At 39.2% G+C, this 24,432-nt stretch overlaps 1 protein-coding gene across 1 annotated transcript; it reads right to left on the bottom strand.

Annotated features, from left to right (window-relative positions):
* Nucleotides 1–709: 709 nt before the first annotated feature.
* On the bottom strand, nucleotides 710–22,554 carry LOC135467929 (vacuolar protein sorting-associated protein 51 homolog). The gene is made up of 20 exons (XM_064745859.1): nucleotides 22,526–22,554; nucleotides 16,511–16,815; nucleotides 15,938–16,093; nucleotides 14,819–14,892; nucleotides 14,426–14,558; nucleotides 13,670–13,758; nucleotides 13,009–13,129; nucleotides 12,154–12,257; nucleotides 8,850–8,949; nucleotides 8,462–8,562; nucleotides 7,606–7,685; nucleotides 6,766–6,908; nucleotides 6,209–6,331; nucleotides 5,244–5,348; nucleotides 4,814–4,954; nucleotides 4,000–4,223; nucleotides 3,448–3,568; nucleotides 2,283–2,395; nucleotides 1,499–1,577; nucleotides 710–826 (listed from the first exon to the last, which is right to left on the bottom strand). Exons 1-20 carry the CDS (start codon nucleotides 22,551–22,553, stop codon nucleotides 797–799), a joined length of 2,370 nt encoding a protein of 789 aa, XP_064601929.1. The 5' UTR covers nucleotide 22,554; the 3' UTR covers nucleotides 710–796.
* Between the last annotated feature and the right edge of the window lie 1,878 nt (nucleotides 22,555–24,432).

Raw genomic sequence — 24,432 nt, 5'->3', positions numbered from 1 at the left:
AGTTGCAATGGTATAAGTAACCGGTAACAACCATTTTAACATCTTTTACAACATTTACAGCCAATACATGGATGGATGGATTGCTGTGAAGAGTTCATTGACAAATGTTTCCTGTTTCATCATTCATGACATGTGACCCGTGTAGTATATTTCATTGCTTTAAGACTAGATTAGCACTTTTTTAGAAACAGCAACTCAGCCCAAAACAACTTAGTCCCACACTGACAATTTTTTTGTGACATTTTACAAAGGTCTTGAGTAAGCTCACTGTTCAAAAATACATTTAACATACTATGATTTTTCAAGCTTTATGTCTGATGTTTGTAAGGTCAAGGTATCGGGTGGTAAATTTATGTACCACTCTGTCTTGTGTTTGGTGATTCTGGTAATACAAACAGGTGGATGTAAATAAAAATGACCGATAAAACATCACAGACAAAAACACCATCAGGGCTATTCTGTAAAATGGCGTTATCTTTGTGATTTTCCTGCACAAATTTACCGGACTTTGCTTTAAGGAGTGGCAAGACAGTCTGCATGCATTTCTTGAGAAGCGCCTTTGTACACTGTTTCAAGGACTGTGAGCCTGGACTGGACTGATGCCATCAAAGGTCTGCTGCTGGTGGACCAAGCAGATGAACTGCAGTATGATGTACATGTACCTCAGTGGTACAGCACAGGTGCCACTTTCACAAAGCGGCCGACAAAATCACTATTAACATACTACTGTCCCATGTGTGCAATATCGTACAAGTCCGACGTCTTTGTGAAAGTGTGTTTGGTTAGTCTTCCCCTTTCAGCCTCTCTCACATATCAGGTCTATCACCTACAACCACAACAACACAAGGTGAAACATAGGGTTAGGAAGACGAAATTAATCAACATAAAGCATACAACATACTGCATGATACATGGACGTGCACTAGTACTGCAGATCACTCAGTGTGAACCCAGACTTTGTGCATCCTAGGGATTTAATTTGATTGATTGGTGTTGTACGCCATACTCAAGAATATTTCACTTATACAACGGCTGCCAGCATTACAAGGTGAGGAAACCAGGCAGAACCCAGGGGAAACCTGCATCCTAGTGATTGAGTGTTCATCACTTGGCCACGACTTGCTCCCCATGTTTGATGTACTTCCAAGTTAGTACCAGGCCTTGGACAGGATATTTTCCAGATTCCATGCTATTTTTATTCAAAGGACCACATTACGAAAAAGAAGAAGTCAACTATGCTCAAGGGACGATTTGCTTATGTTTGTTGAAAACCACTTCCTTGCATCAATACAGTATGCATCACATGTAGAAAAGTTTGTCAGTGACTTGCCTAAGTTTGGTGGTTTAACTCAAGCACCTAGGTTATCTCCAACCATGACACTGACCACAATCTTTTCATTCATGAGATTGTGTTAAACAAATAACAGCCTGTTTTTTTGTGCCCAGTCAACATACCGAGACCCATACTATAGGTAGCAGGCATGTCTACAATACTTACACTGGGTTCCATCATGACTGGATCTAGACACCTGTGAACACTACTGCAGACTATCTCATCCAATAACACTTGTACAAGGCTGTAAGCATAAAGACAGGATCATCACACCAGGCTTAAATGGTCTCAAGTCTATACGTACATGTACACATGGGTTAAAATATACATAGTACATGCTTCCTACATGTAAGTCCTCAAATGTGAACCTATGAAGTTGACAGCTTAAGCTAATTCTTTCATTTTCTATTTCACAACGCACTGTTTAAAATGGTCACTTCTATTGCATCAACAAGCTTTCAAGACCACCCAGTACATGTACGTAATGGTTTTGGAGAGAAACTCCATGTAACCGGCCAGTTTAGATTAGTAACATTATTTTCACGGATTAATTTGACAGCACATCCAATGTAGTATCAGCCATAAGCTTTACCAGTACATGTACATTTATTTATTTCATTGTTTTTTTACGCTGTACTCAAGAATATTTCACTTATACGACGGCAGCCAGCATTATTAGGAGAAGTAAACCGGGGCAACCCACGACCATCCACAGGCTACTGGCAAACCTTCCCATGTACAGCCAGAGAGGAAGCCAGGATAATCTGCACTTGAAATCACAGCGACTGCATTGGGGAGACTGAGATGGACCCTTTTCATCCTACTGTCATCAATGCAGTGTTTGCTATTGTTAAAATCTTCATGCTGTCAGCCGTGAAAGTTTTGTTATAGAGAAGGCCGACAATACACTCTTCAGCTAAATCAAACTTGAAAGATAAGAATGACTTACTTCTCATCAGAGACAAACCTCCACAGGTACAGCTGAAGGTAATGTGTGTCCACTTGTACTTGCTGTAAACCATAGCGACCAAACGTCCGCAGCCTCACACACTCCATGAATGTCTGCAGATTTATATAAAATGCACGCTCATAACATTACAACTTTCTTAAAATGATTTCACTGAAAAACACAGTGGTAAAACACTGTACCATGGGTGGAGGAAACTGAGTATACTGGAGTACAAAGGGTAAAACACTGTACAATGGGTGGAGGAAACTGGAGTACTGAGGGTAAAACACTGTACAATGGGTGGAGGAAACTAGAGTACCGAGGGTAAAACACTGTACAATGGGTGGAGGAAACTGGAGTACCGAGGGTAAAACACTGTACAATGGGTGGAGGAAACTGGAGTACCGAGGGTAAAGCACTGTACAATGGATGGACGAAACTGGAGTACCGAGGGTAAAGCACTGTACAATGGGTGGGGGAAACCGGAGTACCGAGGATAAAACACTGTACAATGAGTGGAGGAAACTGGAGTACCGAGGGTAAAACACTATGCAATGGGTGGAGGAAACTGGAGTACCGAGGGTAAAACACTGTACAATGGGTGGACGAAACTGGAGTACAAAGGGTAAAGCACTGTACAATGGGTGGACGAAACTGGAGTACAAAGGGTAAAACAATGCACAATGGATGGAGGAAACTGGAGTACCGATGGTAAAACACTGTACAATGGGTGGAGGAAACTGGAGTATCAAGGGTAAAGCACTGTACAATGGGTGGAGGAAATCAGAGTACTGAGGGTAAAACACTGTACAATGGGTGAAGGAAACTGGAGTACCGAGGGTAAAGCATTGTACAATGGGTGGAGGAAACTGGAGTGCTGAGGGTAAAGCACTTCTGGCAAGTTGCCAACAAAGTTTCCAACATGTGATGTACAGTCTAGTCTTGTAATTCAACTTCAGTTGAACTCCAACTGAGTGGCCTACTGCGTTTCTACTTTGCAAACATGGTGCTTTATACCATCAAGCTGACGTATTTGCCTACGGTACTATGTCAATAAGACTGTTTCTCTTCATGCTGAGCTCAGTTTCATCCAGACCTAATTCTGTCACTGTCTTAAAGCTTAAAACACCAGTCCCAAAAGTTAACAAATACCATATAAACCTACCTTCAGACTGATCTTGATGATCCCAGTCAGCACGGACACCTTGGAGAACTCTACAGCACTGAAGATCTCGATCTTCTCAGAGAATAGCTTCTGTATGTTACTCATTAGGCTGTTGTCAACACTGATAACAGACAAACAATAGAACAACCTTCAGTACACACTGGAAACATGTCTACTCATGTATTATATGCCATAGCATGACTCCTGTGTTTACATTTTGTAAGAAATACACTTGTAAATTTTGTCTTGTGAAACACTCAGGATATATCTGGTTGTGAATTTTAAGGGTGTATCATACCTACACGTTGGTGAGAAATAATGACACCATTTTTGTTAGTGAGGTTTAAGGGTCTAGAACACAAAGGATTTGGGTCTACAACATATGGTCGTAAACCATTAGGTGAGAAGTACTAAGATAATACTGGGTTGTGATCAGGGTTTATCAGAACTAAAAACCATTAGGGTTTATCTTAGCTAGGTTGGAAAATACTGTAATAGTGTCACTTGTCTGGTTGTTGAGTATATGGTAGGCGTGAATCAGTGACATTATACCTAGGCGTAAAGTACTGGGGCCTCCTTTGGGTGGACACACTGTGGCTGAAAGTCCTGCGGCTGGAGTCACTGCTCCTCTCCTTCCTCACTCCCTCCTCGTACAGCTGACCCACCTGGCTGTCAATGGCTGTGATGTCCTCCACCACTCGCTTCATCACGGCTCGCACATTCCGTGGCTCTATTGTGTTTAGCCAGTCACGCGTCTCCACACTTTTCCTTAGCATCTAGGTTAAAGGCAAATACGCAAATGATTAAATTTTGCAGAACTTACATGTACGAATGGAATATTTAAACCAAACCGCTATGCACAGATGCTCATGACATCTGAAGAAAAAGGTGCCAAAGGTAACTCACACTACCCACCTGTGAAACCTGGCAAACCTCCTGACATTTACACAACAGTATTAAATGAGTACCCTGGACGCGGCAGAGCAATTTGGTTAAGACCAGATACCGACAATTTATTCCCGGTGGACTCTGTACCCACACCTTTAATTATGATAAACCTTCTATTACAAATCCACTTACAAAAAACTTTTTTACTTCATGGCACTACAACCTAGACAGTGACATTGCCACAAACTATGTTGTGTTCTCCAATTTAGATAACACCATTTTTCAAAATTGAACACATTTTTGCAAACCCATTTAATGGGTTCTTAATAGCAGATCTTTTGCACTCAATGCCATTAATGCCATGTGCTTGGGTGTGGTATTATGTCGGAAAAACATTTCTACTCTGAGGTCTACCTAGTTTCATAAATCCCTATCCCTGATTGTTTGACAAGTGACACACCCTTTTACATGTACCCACCTGTGATATAGTCAGGCCCTGAACCCTGACATAATGATTAAGCAGCTTCTGGGCTGTGGCCTTGGATTCATTGGTGAGTTCTGTTACAGAACTCATGGGTGTCTTATCAGCTAGCATAAACTGTTCCTCTGTCAGGGTGATCTGTCGCAGATACAACCCAAAATGATGACATTGTCACACACAACACTTAAAACATACTTCATTTCATTTACAGTAAAAATGGCTACATGTATTGTTATGCTTTAAGAATACACATAAACAGAGTTTTGTGTCTTTTCCAAGAAAACAAAGGAGTAAAAATAAGATGAAATCAAACAAAACTTTAATTTAGGCATTAAGTTTTGATTGTTTTGATATTCTCTTCAAGAAACCATTCATGCATAAATTTTAAACTTTTTTTCTAACTGTACATTTATATATGAAGACTCACTAGATACGAGATGGTGGAGTTATCAAAATCCTGGCAGAGTCTGGCGAGGATAAGAAGCAGGGCAGGAGGAACGGAGACTCTGTCATTGACTCCTTCACAGAAATCCTGTACACACAACACACTCTCATCAGATATTTATTTATTTATTTGACTGGTGTTTTATGGGTACTCAGAAATATTTCACTTATATAATGACGGCCATCATTATCAATCATTCTTCATCCATATGTATGCAGAAAGCCAATCATTCTTCATGCACACGTATGCAGAAAGCCAATCATTCTTCATGCACATGTTTTGCAGAAAGCCAATCATTCTTCATGCACATGTATGCAAAAAGCCAATCATTCTTCATGCACATGTCTGCAGAAAGCCAATCATTCTTCATGCACATGTCTGCAGAAAGCCAATCATTCTTCATGCACATGTTTTGCAGAAAGCCAATTATTCTTCATCCATATGTATGCAGAAAGCCAATCATTCTTCACACACATGTATGCAGGAAGCCAATCATTCTTCATGCACATGTATGCAAAAAGCCAATCATTCTTCATGCACATGTCTGCAGAAAGCCAATCATTCTTCACACACATGTATGCAGCACATGTACCTCACTTACATGTGTGCTGATTTAGTGTTTAAAACTGAAGTCAAAGATGTTACAGTTTTATATGGAGGAAGGAAACCAGAGTGACTAAAGTAAACTACCAACCTTTGTTTATAATAGGCATCAGACAAAGTTCCTAATTCTTAAAGCCACAGTTGAATCAGCTGGAGCTGGATAGGGCGGAAGTATTCTTAAATCTAGCACTAAATGTGACTTACTATAATCTCTGATCTAATGAGCTCCTTGGGAGAACAGCATACACATGTGATTACCAATTAATCAATGTCAAATTTCCCATTGTTTTCGAATATTCATAAAAGATTAGAAGACAATGATAACATGAAGACAGGTGACTCACATGACAGACTTGGTTGATATGATGTAGATAAGCCACAACTAAGCCCTCCCTCACATCCTGGGTACAGAATGGACCACGGAAATAGGGCTTCATCGCAAATGTTATGTCTGGGGATATGAAGGCCTGAAAGGGAACACATAACCTACGGATTACATGTACAAAATAACATATGCCTCAAACAAGGTTGATTACTTTAACAAAACCTTGACAATTTAGAGAATAAAGTCAAAAAAAAAAAAAAAAAAATCCAGATAAAAGGTGTATGAAATAAAGTATGCCACAAATAATGTTTGACCTCAAAGAGGTCGTAACCTTAGGCTAGTTTCAAGTACCAAGGTGATCTATGTTGTCAGTATGTCACATCATGGTAATTAGGCCGGGCGCAGGAAATTTAATATACAGATGAAAGGTGTAGAATTATCTAAGACTCAGATAATTTTGTTCATCCATGTACTAAAACAGATCTGGTCCTGTATACATGTACATGAATATGTACAATTATATGTATCTTGTCACCGCCCACCAGAAATAATCCATTGATGGTGAGGAAAACTGACCTGTAAGTTTGCCAACACCGACTTGATCTGATCGAGGATAGAGGTCATTGTGGTGTTGAGGAGCTCTGTAAGGTTAGCACCACCTTCATTTTTGCCCAGGAGACGAGGTGCTGCTAGATTCTGACGCACATCGGTCAAGCAGTCTGTAACAACAACAACAACATCACTTTTTGTTTCAGATCTTCTATCAAGGAATAATGTACACTCATACATTTGAATTCCATGGTGGGCATCATGGATCATGTTTCATGACCTCACCAATTTTTTTAAACGCCTATCAAAGACAAGTTCGACATAATCAAAGATAATTAGCTGCTTCCACCACAAAGTTTACTTCATGGACCACAATGAGTTGGTTTGATTAAGATTAACCAACATGTAGGCTAGAAGACTACATCCAGTTCCATTTGTAACCGGCATGTCTTAGGCTTCCACTGTCATGACTGTCAGGCTGAGGTATCCCTAGACTGGAAATTACCGTTCTCTCACACTGACAGCTTAACCTGCTTTCCTTATTATACCAGAAGATAAGATAAATTCCATGCTTTATGTGGCATGATATACGGCTTTATAAGGTGCTGTCATACTTATCATTTCAGTAAGTAATGAATGGGTCATTTTGGGCTGAAGTTAAACTTAAGCGTGAACAATATAGCAATTATTTCTGCACTATCTGATGGATACCTACCTGATCGACTATTTCTGCATTATCTGACGGATACCTACCTGAGCAGATATTTCTGCACTATCTGACAGATACCTACCTGAGCGACTATTTCTGCACTATCTGACGGATACCTACCTGAGCGACTATTTCTGCACTATCTGATGGATACCTACCTGAGAAGTGCTGTTTGAGAGTCTGAAGGTAATGGGCAGTCCTGTCTTTGGCAGCCTTGGATACAATCTCAGTGCCTGCCCTGTTAACAGGAAATGGTCACTGTGTTATTATACAACATCAATGTCTGTACTGTCAACAGACAATTAATCATGGATATACAATCTCAGTGCCTGCCCTGTCAACAGGAAAGTGCCACTGTGTATACAACATCAATGCCTGTACTGTCAAATTGTACAACATCATTGGTGTCAGTCACAGCTTTGTTTTTTGTTGTGCCTGATCAGCCCTTGGCACATGAGGTTGCACAGAGGAATCCAGCATCCATGGCTTCAAGTCATGAGGTTTGTCAGGCACATGAGGTTGCATGGAGGAATCCAGCATCCATGGCTTCAAGTCATGAGGTTTGTCAGGCACATGAGGTTGCATGGAGGAATCCAGCATCCATGACTTCAAGTCATGAGGTTTGTCAGGCACATGAGGTTGCATGGAGGAATCCAGCATCCATGGCTTCAAGTCATGAGGTTTGTCAGGCACATGAGGTTGCATGGAGGAATCCAGCATCCATGGCTTCAAGTCACGAGGTTTGTCAGGCATCTGAAGCACGGCGAGTACCTAACTCTGGCTGGCACTCCAGCGAGTAGTCTCATCACCTCAATGTCGATAAATGGGTGTCAACGTTATACAATAAGATTTCAATGTTCATTTCATGCCAGAAACAGAAGCAGTCTTGGTTATGGCACCAGTAATGATTGACTTGTCTTGGTCATGGCACCAGTAATGATTGACTTTACCTGGTTATGGCACCAGTAATGATTGACTTTACCTGGTTATGGCACCAGTAATGATTGACTTTACCTGGAGAAGTCTGTGTTGGGAATCAGCTTGTTCATGGCTTGAAGACGCCGGTGAAAACGATCCAATGCCCGCACCAGAATTGTGTTGTCTCCAGTTTCTTTCTGCAAGAAAAGAAATTTAAACAGCACACTTCACATACATGTAGTTCATAAATATGCTGGAAATGTGGATTTGAAGAAATCAGTGGCACTGTACATAAACTACATTTGTATTTTTTTGTTCAGTGTTGTACTCTAGATATCAACTAGAATTATATCAATAAACATGGACATATACATACCGTATATGCATGTAATGACATTCCATTTATATAGTCTTCAAAACTACGTTGTTTTCTCAGTTACTATGGACAGCTGGTATTACTGCGCTTTTAGTATTGTAAACCAACCTCCAGCAAAACTCTCCTCTGTACAAATCCAAAGTACTGCTCCATCAAACAGTTTACAAAGTTCACCAGTTTCTTCAATGCTATGGCATCTAGGCCCTCACTACAAAACAGATACACACATTTCATGTGAACAGTGCTAACTTCACAATCAAAATGGAACCCTTCAAATAGACTTAAAATATACATATACTCTAATTTTTTCACCTTTTCAACCACCTTTGCGACTAATATTTTGAGACAATGGTTGAGATAACTATGGAGTGTAGAGAAATAATTTACACAGTTTTATGAAGCTTGCGTCTTTGTGACACAAACTAGTTGTTTTTTGCCATTTTCATAATAAATATATTCATAAATTCCACAGAAAAAAGTTCTTTAGTAGTTGAAAAGGTTGAAGAGTGACAGTATTTCATAATTCTCTTCCTTGATGATCCATGTATGAAAAAAAAGATACACATGCACAATGGAATATTAAAAAAAAACACACAATTTTATAAAAGCAATGACAGACATTCTCAATAATATTTAAAAGTATACGAAGTTTGCAAACAAGGCGATATGCATGTTAACACAAGTAGGAGTGATGTGCAAAATGACATGTCTTACACAGTAAACATTCTACATCACAAACAAAAAACGTACATGCCCAGTGCAGATTCATAACCTTTGATTTTTACACCTTCATTTACATAATGGTCACCATGTAACATGTCAATAACCAAGGCAACCTCTCTTGTGAAATGCGCATGTAATTTAAAATGATTCACTAGAATATTAACTTCGACAGTCTCACTTTCATGCATCTGTTCAGAAATGCAAATTTCCTCCAGAAGTACTGTATTATGTTTGATTATTAATTATCTCTTTTACAATGATAATTTAATTTTTGCACAACATACAGTAGTCAGTGTCCATAAGTGCTGTGCACAGACCCTGCCCCAGAGCAAATAAAATCAAACCATTTATAGACAACGACCTGTAAATGAAAGTAAAGAAACTACGTGTACGTGTATGTATGATGTTTTGATATTTTTTTTTTTTGATTGGTGTTTTATGCCGTACTCAAGAATATTTCACTTATACGACGGCGGCCAGCATTATGGTGGGTGGAAACCGGGCAGAATCCGGGGGAAACACACGACCATCCGCAGGTAGCTGTACCAAGTTATGGTGAGTTACCAGCAAACTCTCCCATGTGTGGCATAAATGTATGTCACATTAGTGGAGGGCAAGCGAGTCTCCACAGACATTCATGCAAGACCACACAAGAGAGCACCATTTTTTAAAAAAAAACTATGTATAGGCTTTAATGCCATTTCTAACGTACAAGTGTTTAAAAAAACAGTTGTTTTTTGTTCAATTTACACGTACACGTATGTACTTGATCCACAAAGCAAAAATTGACGTAAGAAAATTAAAACAATGGAGATGCTCGCAACTGAGACTTCAACCATCAGTGTCACTTCCATGCAGGCTGAATATTATTTGAGGGTATATTCCACTGTTATGAATTGCAGCAGCAAATAAAAATGAAAACAAATTGCCAGCACAAATACCATGGTTCTGACCATATACATAGAAAGATGATGTAACTGGCTAACCAACATAACACACAGTAAAGGAGTGATCCCACCATTCGGTTCGGTTTAAGGAACCATTTTATGAAGCAGTCGCAAAATGCACCTTGTGTAACTTTCATGGCAACATATAGATATTGTGTAGAGATACTTAAACGGGTCAATTGCCTTTGACATAAAATAGAATGGTAGGGTTGAAAAAGGTTCAAAAACTGGCCAGTTCTGCAGCAGCTGCACATGCAACTTGCAATACTGCAAATCTGCAGTACATCATTATGTGAGAGTACTGTGCAGTTGTGAGCCATATAATACCACACAGCTGCTGGACTGTAGCACAAAGTTTTGAACCTGTGCAGGGGTTATTTTGGTCAGTACTGTGCTGTAGCCCTTCTGTGCCTTGCGATCAAAGATAATTTTGCTGTACATACACGTGTAAACAAGTTCCCTTTGCATATGGAGATACATGTAACCCTCACTAGGACAAAAAAAGAGCTTATCTTCCAGTTTACAATACAAAATATTTCCTTTCGCTACAATTTGATATTTTTTTTCAGAATTCCCTGGCAATACAGTATATTGTACATGTAATTTAGGAGTTTCTAGGTCGCATGAAAATTGCATGATAATGATAAACAACCACAATGAAGTGACTGCATGTAGGCTGTGACCACCTCAACCCCTGCTCTGATTCCCCACACCTGCAGAGTGAAGCTAAGGAGAGGGTCATACACCGTGAGAAGCCAACCCATGTCTCACTTACATATACTGTATGAACAAGATGTCAGACCAGTGGCCACTGGTGGAAAGGGAACACATCCATTAATAGTTGTCATATTTACCTAAACCTGTCCTTTAGGTATGCTTTTTTAGCAGTGATTTCTTAGGACTAAAACCATTTAACGGTTAATTTCTGAACTTCTAAATGAAAACAAGAAATAGGTTTACACTGGTAAAATGTATCTAAATAGAGTTCCCAATATAATATTTCTGGCAAAATACCTGAACAGATGAGTAACATGGTTGTCAGTGCATGTTATCACTAAGTCTGTCTATAGCTACTTTTCACCCACTTATTCTAAACTCAATACATCTCTGGCCGTAAGAGGGAAGGTCTGTCAGCAACCTGTGGAAGGTTGTGGGTTTTCCACAGGCTCTGCCTGGTTTCCTCCCACAATAATGCTGGCTGCCGTCGTATAAGTGAAATATTCTTGAGTATGGCATAATACACCAATCAAATATATAAAAAAAATAAATTCAATACAAAGTTTTACACATGCCCTGTAAGCACTTTAACACAGAAGTACATGAATATCTATCTTCAAATGAATGAAAATGCAAGGTTTTGACCTCGCAACAACTCCTGAGTTACCGCATCCCAACCCTCTACAAATACCTTCAGAACTGTTCCGCCAGCCTGCCAGATGCGAATGCGACGGTTATTAGAAACCAGTTACATGCAATAAATAACTAATTATTCCATTCACAAAATCCAGAGACAGGAGTATACTCCTTACAGTCCTCTTATCACTCTCTGTGGGGACAACAACAACACTGGCACTGTTCAACATTTAGATACAAAACTGTCCAGCTGTGACAGTGATAGAGAGAGATGCATGCGCTGTGAGGAGTATTTCCAGGGTTTGGATATCGTGAATTCTTGAGTGAGATTTGTCTCCCTTTTGGTTAGATGGTTAGATGACGGGGAAAGGCTAAAGTAGGTAACTCACTCATCCTGCTGTCTGTTGAGGAACATGTCATTGTAGGAGGCGATGAGCAGACAGATGTTGCTGAGGAAGTTGTTACAGCCAGAGTCCACAAACTCCAAAATGTCCTGTCACAAGAGAATTAAGACAGCAGAGTTATGGTGACATACCACTAACTGTGCTTTACTTTAAATGAAACTGTTCCACAAGACAAAAACATATACAGGTATTTGAAAACCCCTGGTTAAGGTTAAATATTACAGATATACAACATGTTTGATAGCTTTATTTCAAATATATCTATTTCGCTTTTTATAATCTGTTTTTATAACTGTTGTCTCATGTTGGTTGTATCTGGAAATCTCTTCCTTCACATTCAAAACAATTTTTCTAGTCTTTCTAGTATTTTTTTCTCAGATATTTTGGTTAAATTTTATTAAGGTATCTCCTTGGATCATTCCAATGACAAAGTATTTACAGTGCTGCCTCAATGGAACAACATGCAGAAGACACCAGACTTGACACCCACCCAGTCACAGGGCATGCTTTCTACTCCCAGTCTCAACATTTGTTTACAGTACGTGTGTCTCCAGACTTATTGAGAAATGAGACTTTGATATTGTCGCACATGTATATTTACTTTCAGCCTGTCATACAGAAACAACAGGCCAGTTTCGAATTTGAAGTTTTTATCACTGAACATAAAATAAGTAATTTAGCCTTAGACAATCAAGGGAGAAAACTGGGGACCTGATCGGTAAATTAATGTTAACAAAAAACACTCTTCATTTTTGACAAGTCACATGCCACAATATGACTATTTTTACCTTTAGCAACACAAGAGTTCGATCCCAAAACTCCCCTATTACATGTACGTACCATAGGAGCATTAAGGTAAGTCTGGGCACTAGTGTCCCCCTCAGTGACCACTTCCTCCCCAGCCTGTAGACGTATCTGAGTGTCCAGCTCAGACAGGTCAGATGACAGCTTGTGACGGGCACTGACAAGAACAATGTTTCAGTCTTAATGCTGCACTCAGGACAATGGGGGTAGAAACAGATTGATGGATATTGACATCAGTGAAAGAGCTCTCATTCAAGTGGGATTTGATGCTAGATACATATATTGCTGTCTAACAAAAGCATCACGCTGAAGATACCAGACGTGACACCCCCTTAGACCAAGTATAGCGTACTGACACTGAGCTGACAAATGAGTTCAATTTTTCTAACATACAAAGCACCCAGCAATTAAAGAATATAAACTGACCATCTGTAATATTAAAGATTCTCAAACTGAGCCAATTATTAGTATAACTTTATACATGGAGATTACCATCACAGCGACCCTTATTGCGTTATTACTGACTAAAAACGGGACTGCACTTAAAATGAAAACTGTGAAAGAAACCAGATTCTGTCTTCTCACATGCGCTGTAATTAATTTTAAGCAACATTAGAAAACTTAGAGAAAAGGAAGGTTTTTGTATCTGAACAGCTGCACTGTTAACTTTACTCTAGGGGAAAATATATGTACATACTGATCCAGAAACTCATCACAGAGCTCTTCTGCTGGCTCATTCAGCTGTAACAACAAGTCCACGCACTCTGTCAGCTGCTTGGGGGAGGACTGAAAACAGCGACAACATGAGTAGAAAGAATTAATAGTGAGGACCTTTACAATTACAGTTGCTAGGTAACGCTAGATTCAAACATACAGTGGAAGGAATAAAAACAAAATATTTTCTTTTTTGTTTGAAATGTGGATTGTTCCAGGAATTGTTATAGACATATCAACTTGATTGGAAAGTCTTGAAAAACAGGAAAATTGTAAGAAAACATCAAGATTAGACAAAATAAAAAGGTGACTTTTACATCTTATTTTTTTTTTTTTTTTTTTTGGATTTTTTTAGCGTCAGCTCGCCCTTAAAACACAAAATAAAATTGGTGTAGCCTTAAACAAGACAATCACACACATGTATATATGCAGGTATACAGTGCATATACCCTCCCCCTAGACAAGACACCCATACACAAGTAAACATACAGGTATACAGTGTATATATCCTCGCCTTAGACAAGACACTCATGCACAAGTACATGTAAATATACAGGTATACAGTGCATATACCCTCGCCTTAGACAAGACACTCATACACATGTATATATACAGGTATACAGTGCATATACCCTCGCCTTTGACAAGACACTCATACACATGTATATATACAGGTATACAGTGAATATATCGAACATGTGGGGCCTGATACAAGTCCTTGTCTATCACTGACACTCACATCTTTGTCCTTGAAAGTCTCCCGCAGTTTAGCTGCCAGCTGGGTTATAATCTGTACACAATCCTCATGGATTCCCTGGAAACTTGGCATGTGCTTATAGTGATGCAGCACCTTCTTGGCCTTAGCATAATACCTGTCCACAACAATGAACATGTCTGACTTATCAAATACTACAAAACATGACTTTAAATGCAAACACAATTCCTAACATTGTTTAACAACACACTGTGGATATTTTTAACATGTAAGGTAAAACAGAAATGCATTTATTTTTTACAACATGAACTGATGAACAAAAAATGTTGAAATGAAATGTTTTAGAGTGTGTTTTTGTTCAGACAACAATTCTGAGGTAGACCTGCTGACAATCTGTTTCCTAATTACAACTCTTACCTAACAGCCTGACTGTATGCCTGCATCTCTATGCACTTGTTGAGCCTGGCAGGTAGCTCAAACAAAAACTGCAGCTGATGAAGAGAACAACATGTACACATAAATACCAGAAATAGTGTTGAAAAACACGGAATTGTATGCAGCTTGGACAGCTCATTTATTAAGATTAGCCCTAATTACATGTATGATAATAGGTTCAAACAACAACTATCTGGATAAGATAAATCTTACACATCTCTGCACAGCTCTCCACATAATTTGTACGTTCTCTGCACAGCAACAATACAGAAAGTGCCTGGAACAGACATACTATCATTCTTCAATCATTTCACATGTTTGCAAGGTGCTTATTCAGGCATATCCTGAAGACATTATTCTGTGTTGACTAATAAAATTGTACTTTTGTAAAGCCCTGAAACTGGCCAACCCAACATCATTTTGTCTCCAAAATCAAATGAAAAATGTGCATAAATTGTACTGAACGTCGCTCTTTCAAATGCATAAAAGTTGAGGCATAAGGGTATTACCTTTTCAATACAGCTCTTGTATAAACAATTTCGGCAGCCTTACATGTACCTTTGGCTGCCTGATTGTCTTGAATATCAATGTCCCATATTAAAACTAACCTAGCCTATCATGAGGACATTTTGAAACATTCTGAGAGAACTATGGGGTGTAGAGAAATAACTTACACAGTCCTATGAAGCTTGTATCTTTACTGACACAGACATTTTTGGCATTCCACTGAAAACAGTGCTTTACAGGTTGAAACAGTTGCAGATTTCTAGAAAAGGACAGAATTGCAGCTTCAAAGGGAACTCTGCACACATGGGAGGTGACATTGTTTACACTCTCCATGATCTTCAAGGCAAGCAAGTGCCAAGAAATAAAGGTGACGCCAACAAATCTCTAGCCCGCATATTTCTACAGGTCTGTAATTTTGCAGTCCTGAACACAAGCTAAGTGCCTGAAATGAGAGGTGGCAGAACTGTGGCACTACAAAAATAACCTGCCAAGACCTATACCTTCAGGTTCAGCTGACCAATCATGGACGAAAATGAATATACTTAAAGGAATATGAAGAAAAATGCCATGAGTCCAGGGCCAGAAAAAGCCTACCTTTTTGAGGAGGGAGTGAACCCCAGAAAGCTTGATGATCTGCTGCCGGCGACCCTGAAGTGTGTCGCTGATGTTGGCACTGAACTGCGTGATAGAGGCCATGTTGGTGGCTAGGTGATCCATCTCATCCTCCATCTTTCTGAAGTCGTTCTTCATCTGCAAAACGCCAGGAACAGATCGTGTATATGGATATGCCGATAATGTTTATTTTTTGTACATGTTGACTTATCTGAATGGTGCTGTGCGCATACTCAAGAATTTTGTTGTACAATGACTTTTAGGTGTATGTGTGGCAGTCATATACTGCCACTACTGAAGTATCGTGCCGAAGACACCAGACTTGACACCACTGTCCCAAAAAGCCATATAAAATCACACCGGCCAACCAGCCCTTTTTCTTTGTTCTCAGTGATGAGCGCCAAACAAGGCAGGAATAAATACCATCTTTACAGTCTTTGATATGACCCGACCCGGGATTGATCTGAGCTCTCCCAATTTATATGTGAAAATTTCTTGAGTCTATATATTGTTAAACAACATTCAAATATTGAGACCTGCTGTGTAAGGGCTTACCTTTCTGATGGTGTCAGTGGCACTGATGAACTTGTTGTAGTTCTCGTACACAAGGGTCTGCATGTCACTATCCAGGGCCTTGATCTGCTTCACCATCTCATGCTCCTTGTCCATCAGCTCTGTCAATGATTTCTCCTTGATCACTTTCGTCAGAAAGATGTCTGGCTGGAAGTGGGCTCCATTAATGTCACAGGGGTCTGATGTAGCCCCTTCCCCCTTGGACTCGGCGTCCATCCCGTAATAAATCTTCAGCATGCCATGCCGTCGTCGGCGCGTCTCCTCCCCTCCTTGACCCCCGTCCTCATCTAGCAAATCACAGTACATACAGCACAGTAACTTCTCATGTACATGGTACATTATGTTGCCAATGACCAATATCCAGAATAAACGGCACACAGGCTTTTGGTCATACAAACTGTTACATACATGTATATATATTGAATATAAGACCTACATACTCCTTTATGTATGACTGCATGTACCTGGTAATTACACTGGTACACCTGACATCCTAAACAGATGCTACTGAACCAAACTGACCGACTTGGCAAAATAATACAGCCCTAACTCAGTCTCACAGTAGGATTACAACACCTAAGACCAACTGCAGAACCCACACACACAGGGAGCTTTTCACTGCCCAGAGGGTAAATATATATGTATGTATACGTATAGGCTCAGTGTACACAGACTATCATACCTGAGTGACTTCACCACAAACAGTCCCTCTAACCTTTACACTTCACTGAACCACTCAACTTCCCATGCACTGTGCTATCGGGCCTGGCTCCTTTATGAGTTCACATCCATTAATTTAATCAGCATGGCTTCACAGCATTTAGATATAATTTCAGTCTTTAGGCATTGAGGTTATAGTGCATAGACTATAACTGTATATATACGTATGTATACATGTGTATTCATATTTAATTCCTTTATACCCAGTTTCACTAGTACATTTTAGATCTACATGTATTAAATATATACTGTATACAACACGAACTGCAAGTACATGTAATACCATAAAAAAAATGAAATTTAAATAGTGATGAAATAACAACCATGCAAGCATGTGCTCATACGTGTACTTGATATTTGCTAGATGTCTTTGCTTTTAGTTGAAACAAAAATATATGAAATAGAAAAAAAATAAATAATAAAAACACTGTGCACTAACCTTAAAAACCCTCAGCACTAGATTAAATGTTTACCGGAAACGAATGGACAGAAAAACAGGTCATCATTGAAAATCGCAAAATGTAAGTGTGGTGAAGGTTGTTGCACTTTGGGTAAATTGTTAAAGATATCATGTTAGCAATGTTTTCATAAACTTGAACTTTAATGAGGACAGGACAGGACAGGACAGGACAGACAGATGCTGACCACTACAGGTACAACAATACTCCCAGGCCAATATTGGCCACATAGGAAAAAAAAAAAAAGACCAACAATACAAACAAGTTCAACAGCTGATGGGTTTTTTGTCATTGTCTAATAATGAGAAAAATTGCTATTCTCACTATGTGCTCATGTCTTCAGTATTTAATAAGAAAGGTTTGCTGGGCAAGGATATCAAACATGGCCAACATCAGTCATACCAGATTACCTACACTGACAAAAATCAATCACCCTTTCCCTGATCTCAAGTGAACATGCATGAACACATTTATTTGGTTGAAAACTGTTGTTGATTGGTTGAAACCTGTCCCTATGCCAACACTGAGCTACAGCTGTACATTTTGTACATGCATGAGTTTACTTGGTTGAAAATTGCTAAAGATACATTTAACTACATCACAAAATCAGTTTGTACTAATGGGACATACCGCCAAAAGAAATTCAGAATTTTGAGTTGGTTCAGCTAAATATAAAAATGAGTTGCATTTGACTGCTTACTAAACCTCCTGGGCCTGTATTTTCCGAAAAATGTCAATTAAGAGAATTACAAGGGGAAATCTGTCACTGGTCTGAACTGTCTGCCCAATGAGCAGACGCAAAACGAGGCAGCGCTGACATTCCCACAATGCAACGTTGGCTTCTTGATCACACAAGTAAACAATACGATACACTGAAAGCAAATTTTAAGTCTAGTAAAGCAAATACTAACTTCCTTTCTATTGATACATTTTAATAAAGTATTTGTAAATCCAAAAGATCTGTACGGCAGAACTGAAGTTACACTGTAGACCACAGAATTACAAAACAATACTGTGTCTGACATTCCAACTTCGCTGTTGTCTACACAACAAGAGGAGGTAACCAACTCAAAAAATCAGGCTTTCTGAATACAGCAACGAGTGAGTTGATGGTGGAAGGGAAACCCCTGATAAAAGTGAACATTAGATTACTAACTCAAAGTCAGATACATGACAGTAAACATCTGGAAGTCTCAGCTTTATGTAGAGGATGTCTAAAATAACAGCACAATTTTTTCCACATCTGCGGTATGTTAATCGAGTCACAATGAACTGCTTTTTATTAATTCACAAATACACAATGTTTTGAGGAGTTATAGCATAAAACTTAACAACTAATCAGAATGAAAACATTAACACCAATTCGGCTGGTTATCAAACTTGATCAGAGGTTCAACAAAGTCAAACTGCACACAAAATTTTATCAAAACCAGACAATATACTAGTATTTGGAGCAGTTATACAGGTTGCATGGAAAGCAGCCGCATGTACCAATTCAAAATGGGAATTTAAATGCAAAAAACATATACGCATGGACTGACTGGTTTTCGGTTGGCCACAAAATGAACCTGCAAAGCCTTATAAAAATTGGACATAACTTAAAGCAGTTATTATTCACGGCTAACATACATATACTCAAGGTGACCTTAGAGTCATACAATTCTCCTCAGGGTAGAATTCCACATATAAGTAAATCTGACCCACCGATGGACAACAAAAGTGATTGTTATGAAAAGAAACGGGTGGGAAATAATAAATTAAATCCAAATTAATGCAAGAAACCTGTGATGTCACATGAAGTTCCAATATTATGGAAGCTGGATGAAGCCATGCTTTTTCCTACACATTTCCCCAAAACAGGAACAGTGATATCTGAATGACAGTGTGAGAGTTAGTCAACATTAGGTTGAGATTAGGGCTACAACACAAGATTTTTAAAGATTCTCTTGAGACTCCAACGATACTCAGCCGACAATTTCATGCAAATTTTGCACCAATGCCAGAACCTTGTGTTGCCAAGTGAATCTTGTCCTCGTTGGAATCGCACTGAATGGCGCTTAAACCTCGACTAAATCTCGCATTCATGACTTAATGTCGTCTGAATCTCGTACTGACACCCGAATCTCGACCAAATCTCGCCTTCCAGTTTTGTCAGGGCTACCAGGAGGTATGTAGATGTGCCAAACAGAGCAAATCGACCTTTGGGCAATGTAGCCTGCTGTCACGAGACCTCCAAATATGGTGGAAATTGCGCTTTTTCACAACTTGATTGAAATCTGCGGCAAAACTGTGCATCAGAGAAAAGTAAAAGAGTAAAAAGTCCAGATTCGTGATTAGAACATCACACTACACCACGTACTTAAATTGTTTAAATTCAGAAAATTTTAATCAGATGATAAATTCGGTAATCTGGGATCACAATGTCCTGATGTCAATCAACGTCGGGTAGAGTGCTTACAATATTCGTACATTCATCCTAGACGCATTAATGAATTTAAATGCATTTAAAAACATGGGGACGTCAAACTGCCAAATATAGTAATGCCTTAGGATTATTGTTCAAGCAATGCAACTTCCACCCTTATTAAGACACTTCAACGATTTTCCGCACACATACAGTACACACATACAGTACACACATTTGCACCCTTTGCACTCAGCCATTTTCAGCTTTACAGCTGTAGCGGTTTTGTGTCATTTCACCTCCAAAAGCAAAGCTTGAAAGCCTAATAAGAAGAATCCCAACAATTACATTAAAGATCCCCTAATGAAAGCATAACATGAATGAAAAGAGGAACTTCTGAGCTTCTTGTCTGATATCAGTAAAAAAATATGTTCAATGCAATGCACCATGAAGTCCATATTTGCAAAGTTTCAAATAATTCTAATAATACAAGTAATAATAACCTTTACCATAGCCAAGCAATATCATGAATTTATTCATTTCATTGGTGTTTTAGGCCGTACTCAAGAATATTCATTTATCTGACGATGGCCAGCATTATGGTGGGTGAAAACCCGAAACCATCCACAGGTTAATATCATGAAGACACACACTGCAACTTATTTGGTGACTCTTCTGCATGCACTTTAAGGATACATAACCATTCACATCATTAACAACAATTAAAACTCATTATTGCAGTAAAAGCGACCCATACAATGTATCTGTGAACAAATGGGTGGGAAGTAGCCCCTCTAATGCAAGTAGGCCCCAGTCAGACATATGCCTTATTCATATATACACATACATTCAGCTGAGAATAGCCCATCTTGAATTTGCTGATGTGACCATTAGCTGAGGGACCCTGGCGGTAATGTTGACCTGCCATTGGTAGCCCCCAACTAGACTGGAAGGTGAGATTAGGTCAACAGATTGGACGAACATGAAGTTGACATTTAGTCAGAAACTTGTGATTTAGTCGAGATTCAAGTGTCATTCAGATGAAAGTGCGGGATTTGGTTGAGATTAAACCATCACTTGAACGAAACAGCAAGATTTGGTTAAAATGTCACCTTCTCAACTGAATGTCATCTAAATCACGTCTAAGTATTGTCCAAATATTGCACTGTCGTTCAGTACAAAACTCCAGCTTGGCATAAACTTACACATTTCGTGGAGAAATCAACAGTCTGACCAGATTAAAAAAAAACACGACATTCTAACGAGATTACGTCGAGATTCAATGCTCAATGCAAGATTTGGTCGAGAATTGACGAGGGAGCGAGATTTCAACGAGGACGTCAGAGTCACCTGACAATGTAAGAATTTGATGAGGGTGTAAGACTTGCGTGAAAATACTGACCGAATGTCATTGGAGTCTCTTGGGAATTTCCAATAAATCTTGCCCTATCATTTGAATGGCACTGGAGTCTTCTTTAAATGTCATACTGTCGTTCAAATATCGCTTTTGTTGCTTTAGGGCAAATATACAAGAAAGAGAACATGGCTGAATCTGGCTTCCATACAATATTCCCCTTAGCAAAGGCTCAGGAGTTTCCTGTAGTTTCAGAGACATGGCAGAGACAGGGACTCCTAAGGGACAGATGAGTAAAAAGAAAACGATCGATAAGGTATATATGTGGATTCTTATGTGTAGAGTACACGTACATTTCTCATTATCAATAGTTACCCTAAATATAACTACAGCAATTATCACACAAACTTTGTCATATAAACTATTTCAAAGTGTAAATACCACCCTTATTTCTTTTCAGAACAATACGCCACAATATGAATAGGGCCTGCCTGCCTTGTGTTACATGTTGGGCCCATTTCTCCCTGTCAGGAAAAATGTTTGTGTGTGTGTGAAAGGAAGGGAGGAGGCGGTGCAACTAACCCAAGCATATCTGGGACCCCACCAATTGAAGTGTGGTGATACTCTGCTGGCTCAAAGGTGCCGTTCGCAGGCAGCGTGAAGTAACTCACCTAACTCTTGAAATGAAGACTCGGCTTATTATAACATAACGAAAATTGGACACGGAGCAAAAGGTAGGCCCTAATTTTTTCCCTACCCAGCAGCCTACTGTCCTAATACCTGAATACAATTTAGGCCGATTTTCTCATGTTATCAAGAACAAATAGGACGGTTAAAATGTTAAGCTAAATGTAGAAAGGTCATAGTGTAAGCTGTACACCATACACGTAGCGTTGTTGTTGTTGTCAATCTCGGCTCGCTAGATACTTCTATAACTATTAGCTTCATAGATATCACATATGCATACCGAACAGCATAAAAACCCTTTCTTTATCTGAATTCTATGAGGTTCAGAGCATTACATGCACATGATTAGCATGACACAATCTGGGATTGCCTACCTGTCAACGTATCGGAAGGAGCAGCCATTTTCGGTTTCCACAGGGGTGAATGTAAAACATTAACTGTGTGTGATGTCTTGTATGGATAGTCCGTTTCCGGTGTAGTACACACTTCGTACTAGTTCTAACAAAAACTCTTCCCAGGTTTAAAATTACATTTTCAGGTAATAGGAATGAAAGCTTTGGATTGGCATTAAAAAAAAACAACGTTCTTATGTATATAACTTTTTCTGTAAATATTTATGACAATTAAAATTATATTTTATGATATAGACCAATGGCCCTCAAATAATTTATGACAACATCGCTAGCGATGTGGTCAAATAAATCATATATAGAGTTGACTGTGTAGAATCTCTCCCGAACCTGGGCAAAGTCCACACAGTCAACCAAGATATGTTTGATGCCATATTGGGCATCACGTCCAACACACTTGGGAGCACTGCTCACATCTAGTATGAAATTATGTGTTACACGAGAATGCCCAATATGACACCTTGTTAAAACTACTTGGTCTCTTCGAGACATTCCACAAGTATGAGAATTGTAGCCAATGACAGGATGAATGGCACGCAGTTTATTATGGATCTGCAAGTCCCAGTCACCCTGCCAAAGGCGACGAATATATTTTAGAATATTTGAGCGAAAGTCAGAATACGGGACTTTAAAATGACATACAGGTTTATTTAAGGCAGCCTTCGCTTCCCTGTCTACGACTGTGTTTCCATGAATACCAATATGACTTGGTATTCAACAGAATATGATATCTTTACCTCTTTTAACCAGTTTTCTATGCAAGGCTATAATCTCAAGAATTAATGGATTTTTAAATTTATTATTCTCAACTGCTAAAAGACAAGACAACGAGTCAGTGCAAATCACTGCCTTCTGGGCGTGCCCAGAGGAAACATATGATAAGGCCAAGAGTATATCTCTGTCCTCTGCAGAAAAGATAGAAGATGAAAGTGGTAGACGAAGAGAAGTGACCCGCTGCTCTAAGACAGCCACAGCCGCAACTCTGTCCCCATCGGTATATATAAATTTGTAATCCGAATAATTAGCCTTGATTTCTGCAAACCTTTCCTGAATTATAAGAGGATTTGTATGTGACTTATTATGTTTTCGTAGATCAAATATTAGTTTAGGTTGTGGAAGAAGCCATGGAGGAGACTCCGGAAGAGACACCGGAGCTATGTCCCCAAGTTTAATGTTGGCTTCCACAATATGGTCCCTAACACGAACACCGAACGAAGGGATTTTGTTAGGACATTTATTATATTTGTCTACGCATAATGGATTGAAAGCGCAGTCGTAGGCAGTGTTTGTTGGATGTGCTTTAAGCTTTGCAGCATATTAAAGGCTCAGTTTTATACGTCTGTGATGTAAAGAAGGCTCATCGGACTCCACGTATGCACTGTCTACTGGTGAGGTTCTTAAAGAACCAAGGCTGAGCCTCTAACCTTGGTGATGAACAGGATCCAGCATTTTAATGTACGACTTCCTAGCGGACCCGTAAATGATGGATCCATAGTCCAATTTAGACCTCACCAGAGAACGATATAAATTAAGTAAAACTAATCGATCAGCACCCCAATCGTTGCACGATTAATTATATCGAGAGCCATTGTACATTTAGCTTAAGCATTTTAATATGAGGTATAAAAGATAGCTTACTGTCAAATTTTATATTATATAAAAATTTTGCTTCTACAACAATTTTAACCTGTTCACCACAAAAATTAAGCTCGGAATCAAGATGAAGCTTCCGTTTGTTACAAAAATGCATACCGGCGGTTTTAGATGTTGAAAATCTAAAACCATTTTCAGTTGCCCATTTCTCGGTCTTATTGAGACAAATCTGCAACTGACGTTCGATATTATTCATATTTTTAGCTCGGTAGCATATA

The sequence above is a fragment of the Liolophura sinensis genome, chromosome 6 (genome assembly GCF_032854445.1).
Source record: "Liolophura sinensis isolate JHLJ2023 chromosome 6, CUHK_Ljap_v2, whole genome shotgun sequence".
NCBI lineage: Eukaryota > Metazoa > Mollusca > Polyplacophora > Chitonida > Chitonidae > Liolophura > Liolophura sinensis.
This window is presented reverse-complemented; position numbering and strand designations above follow the sequence as displayed.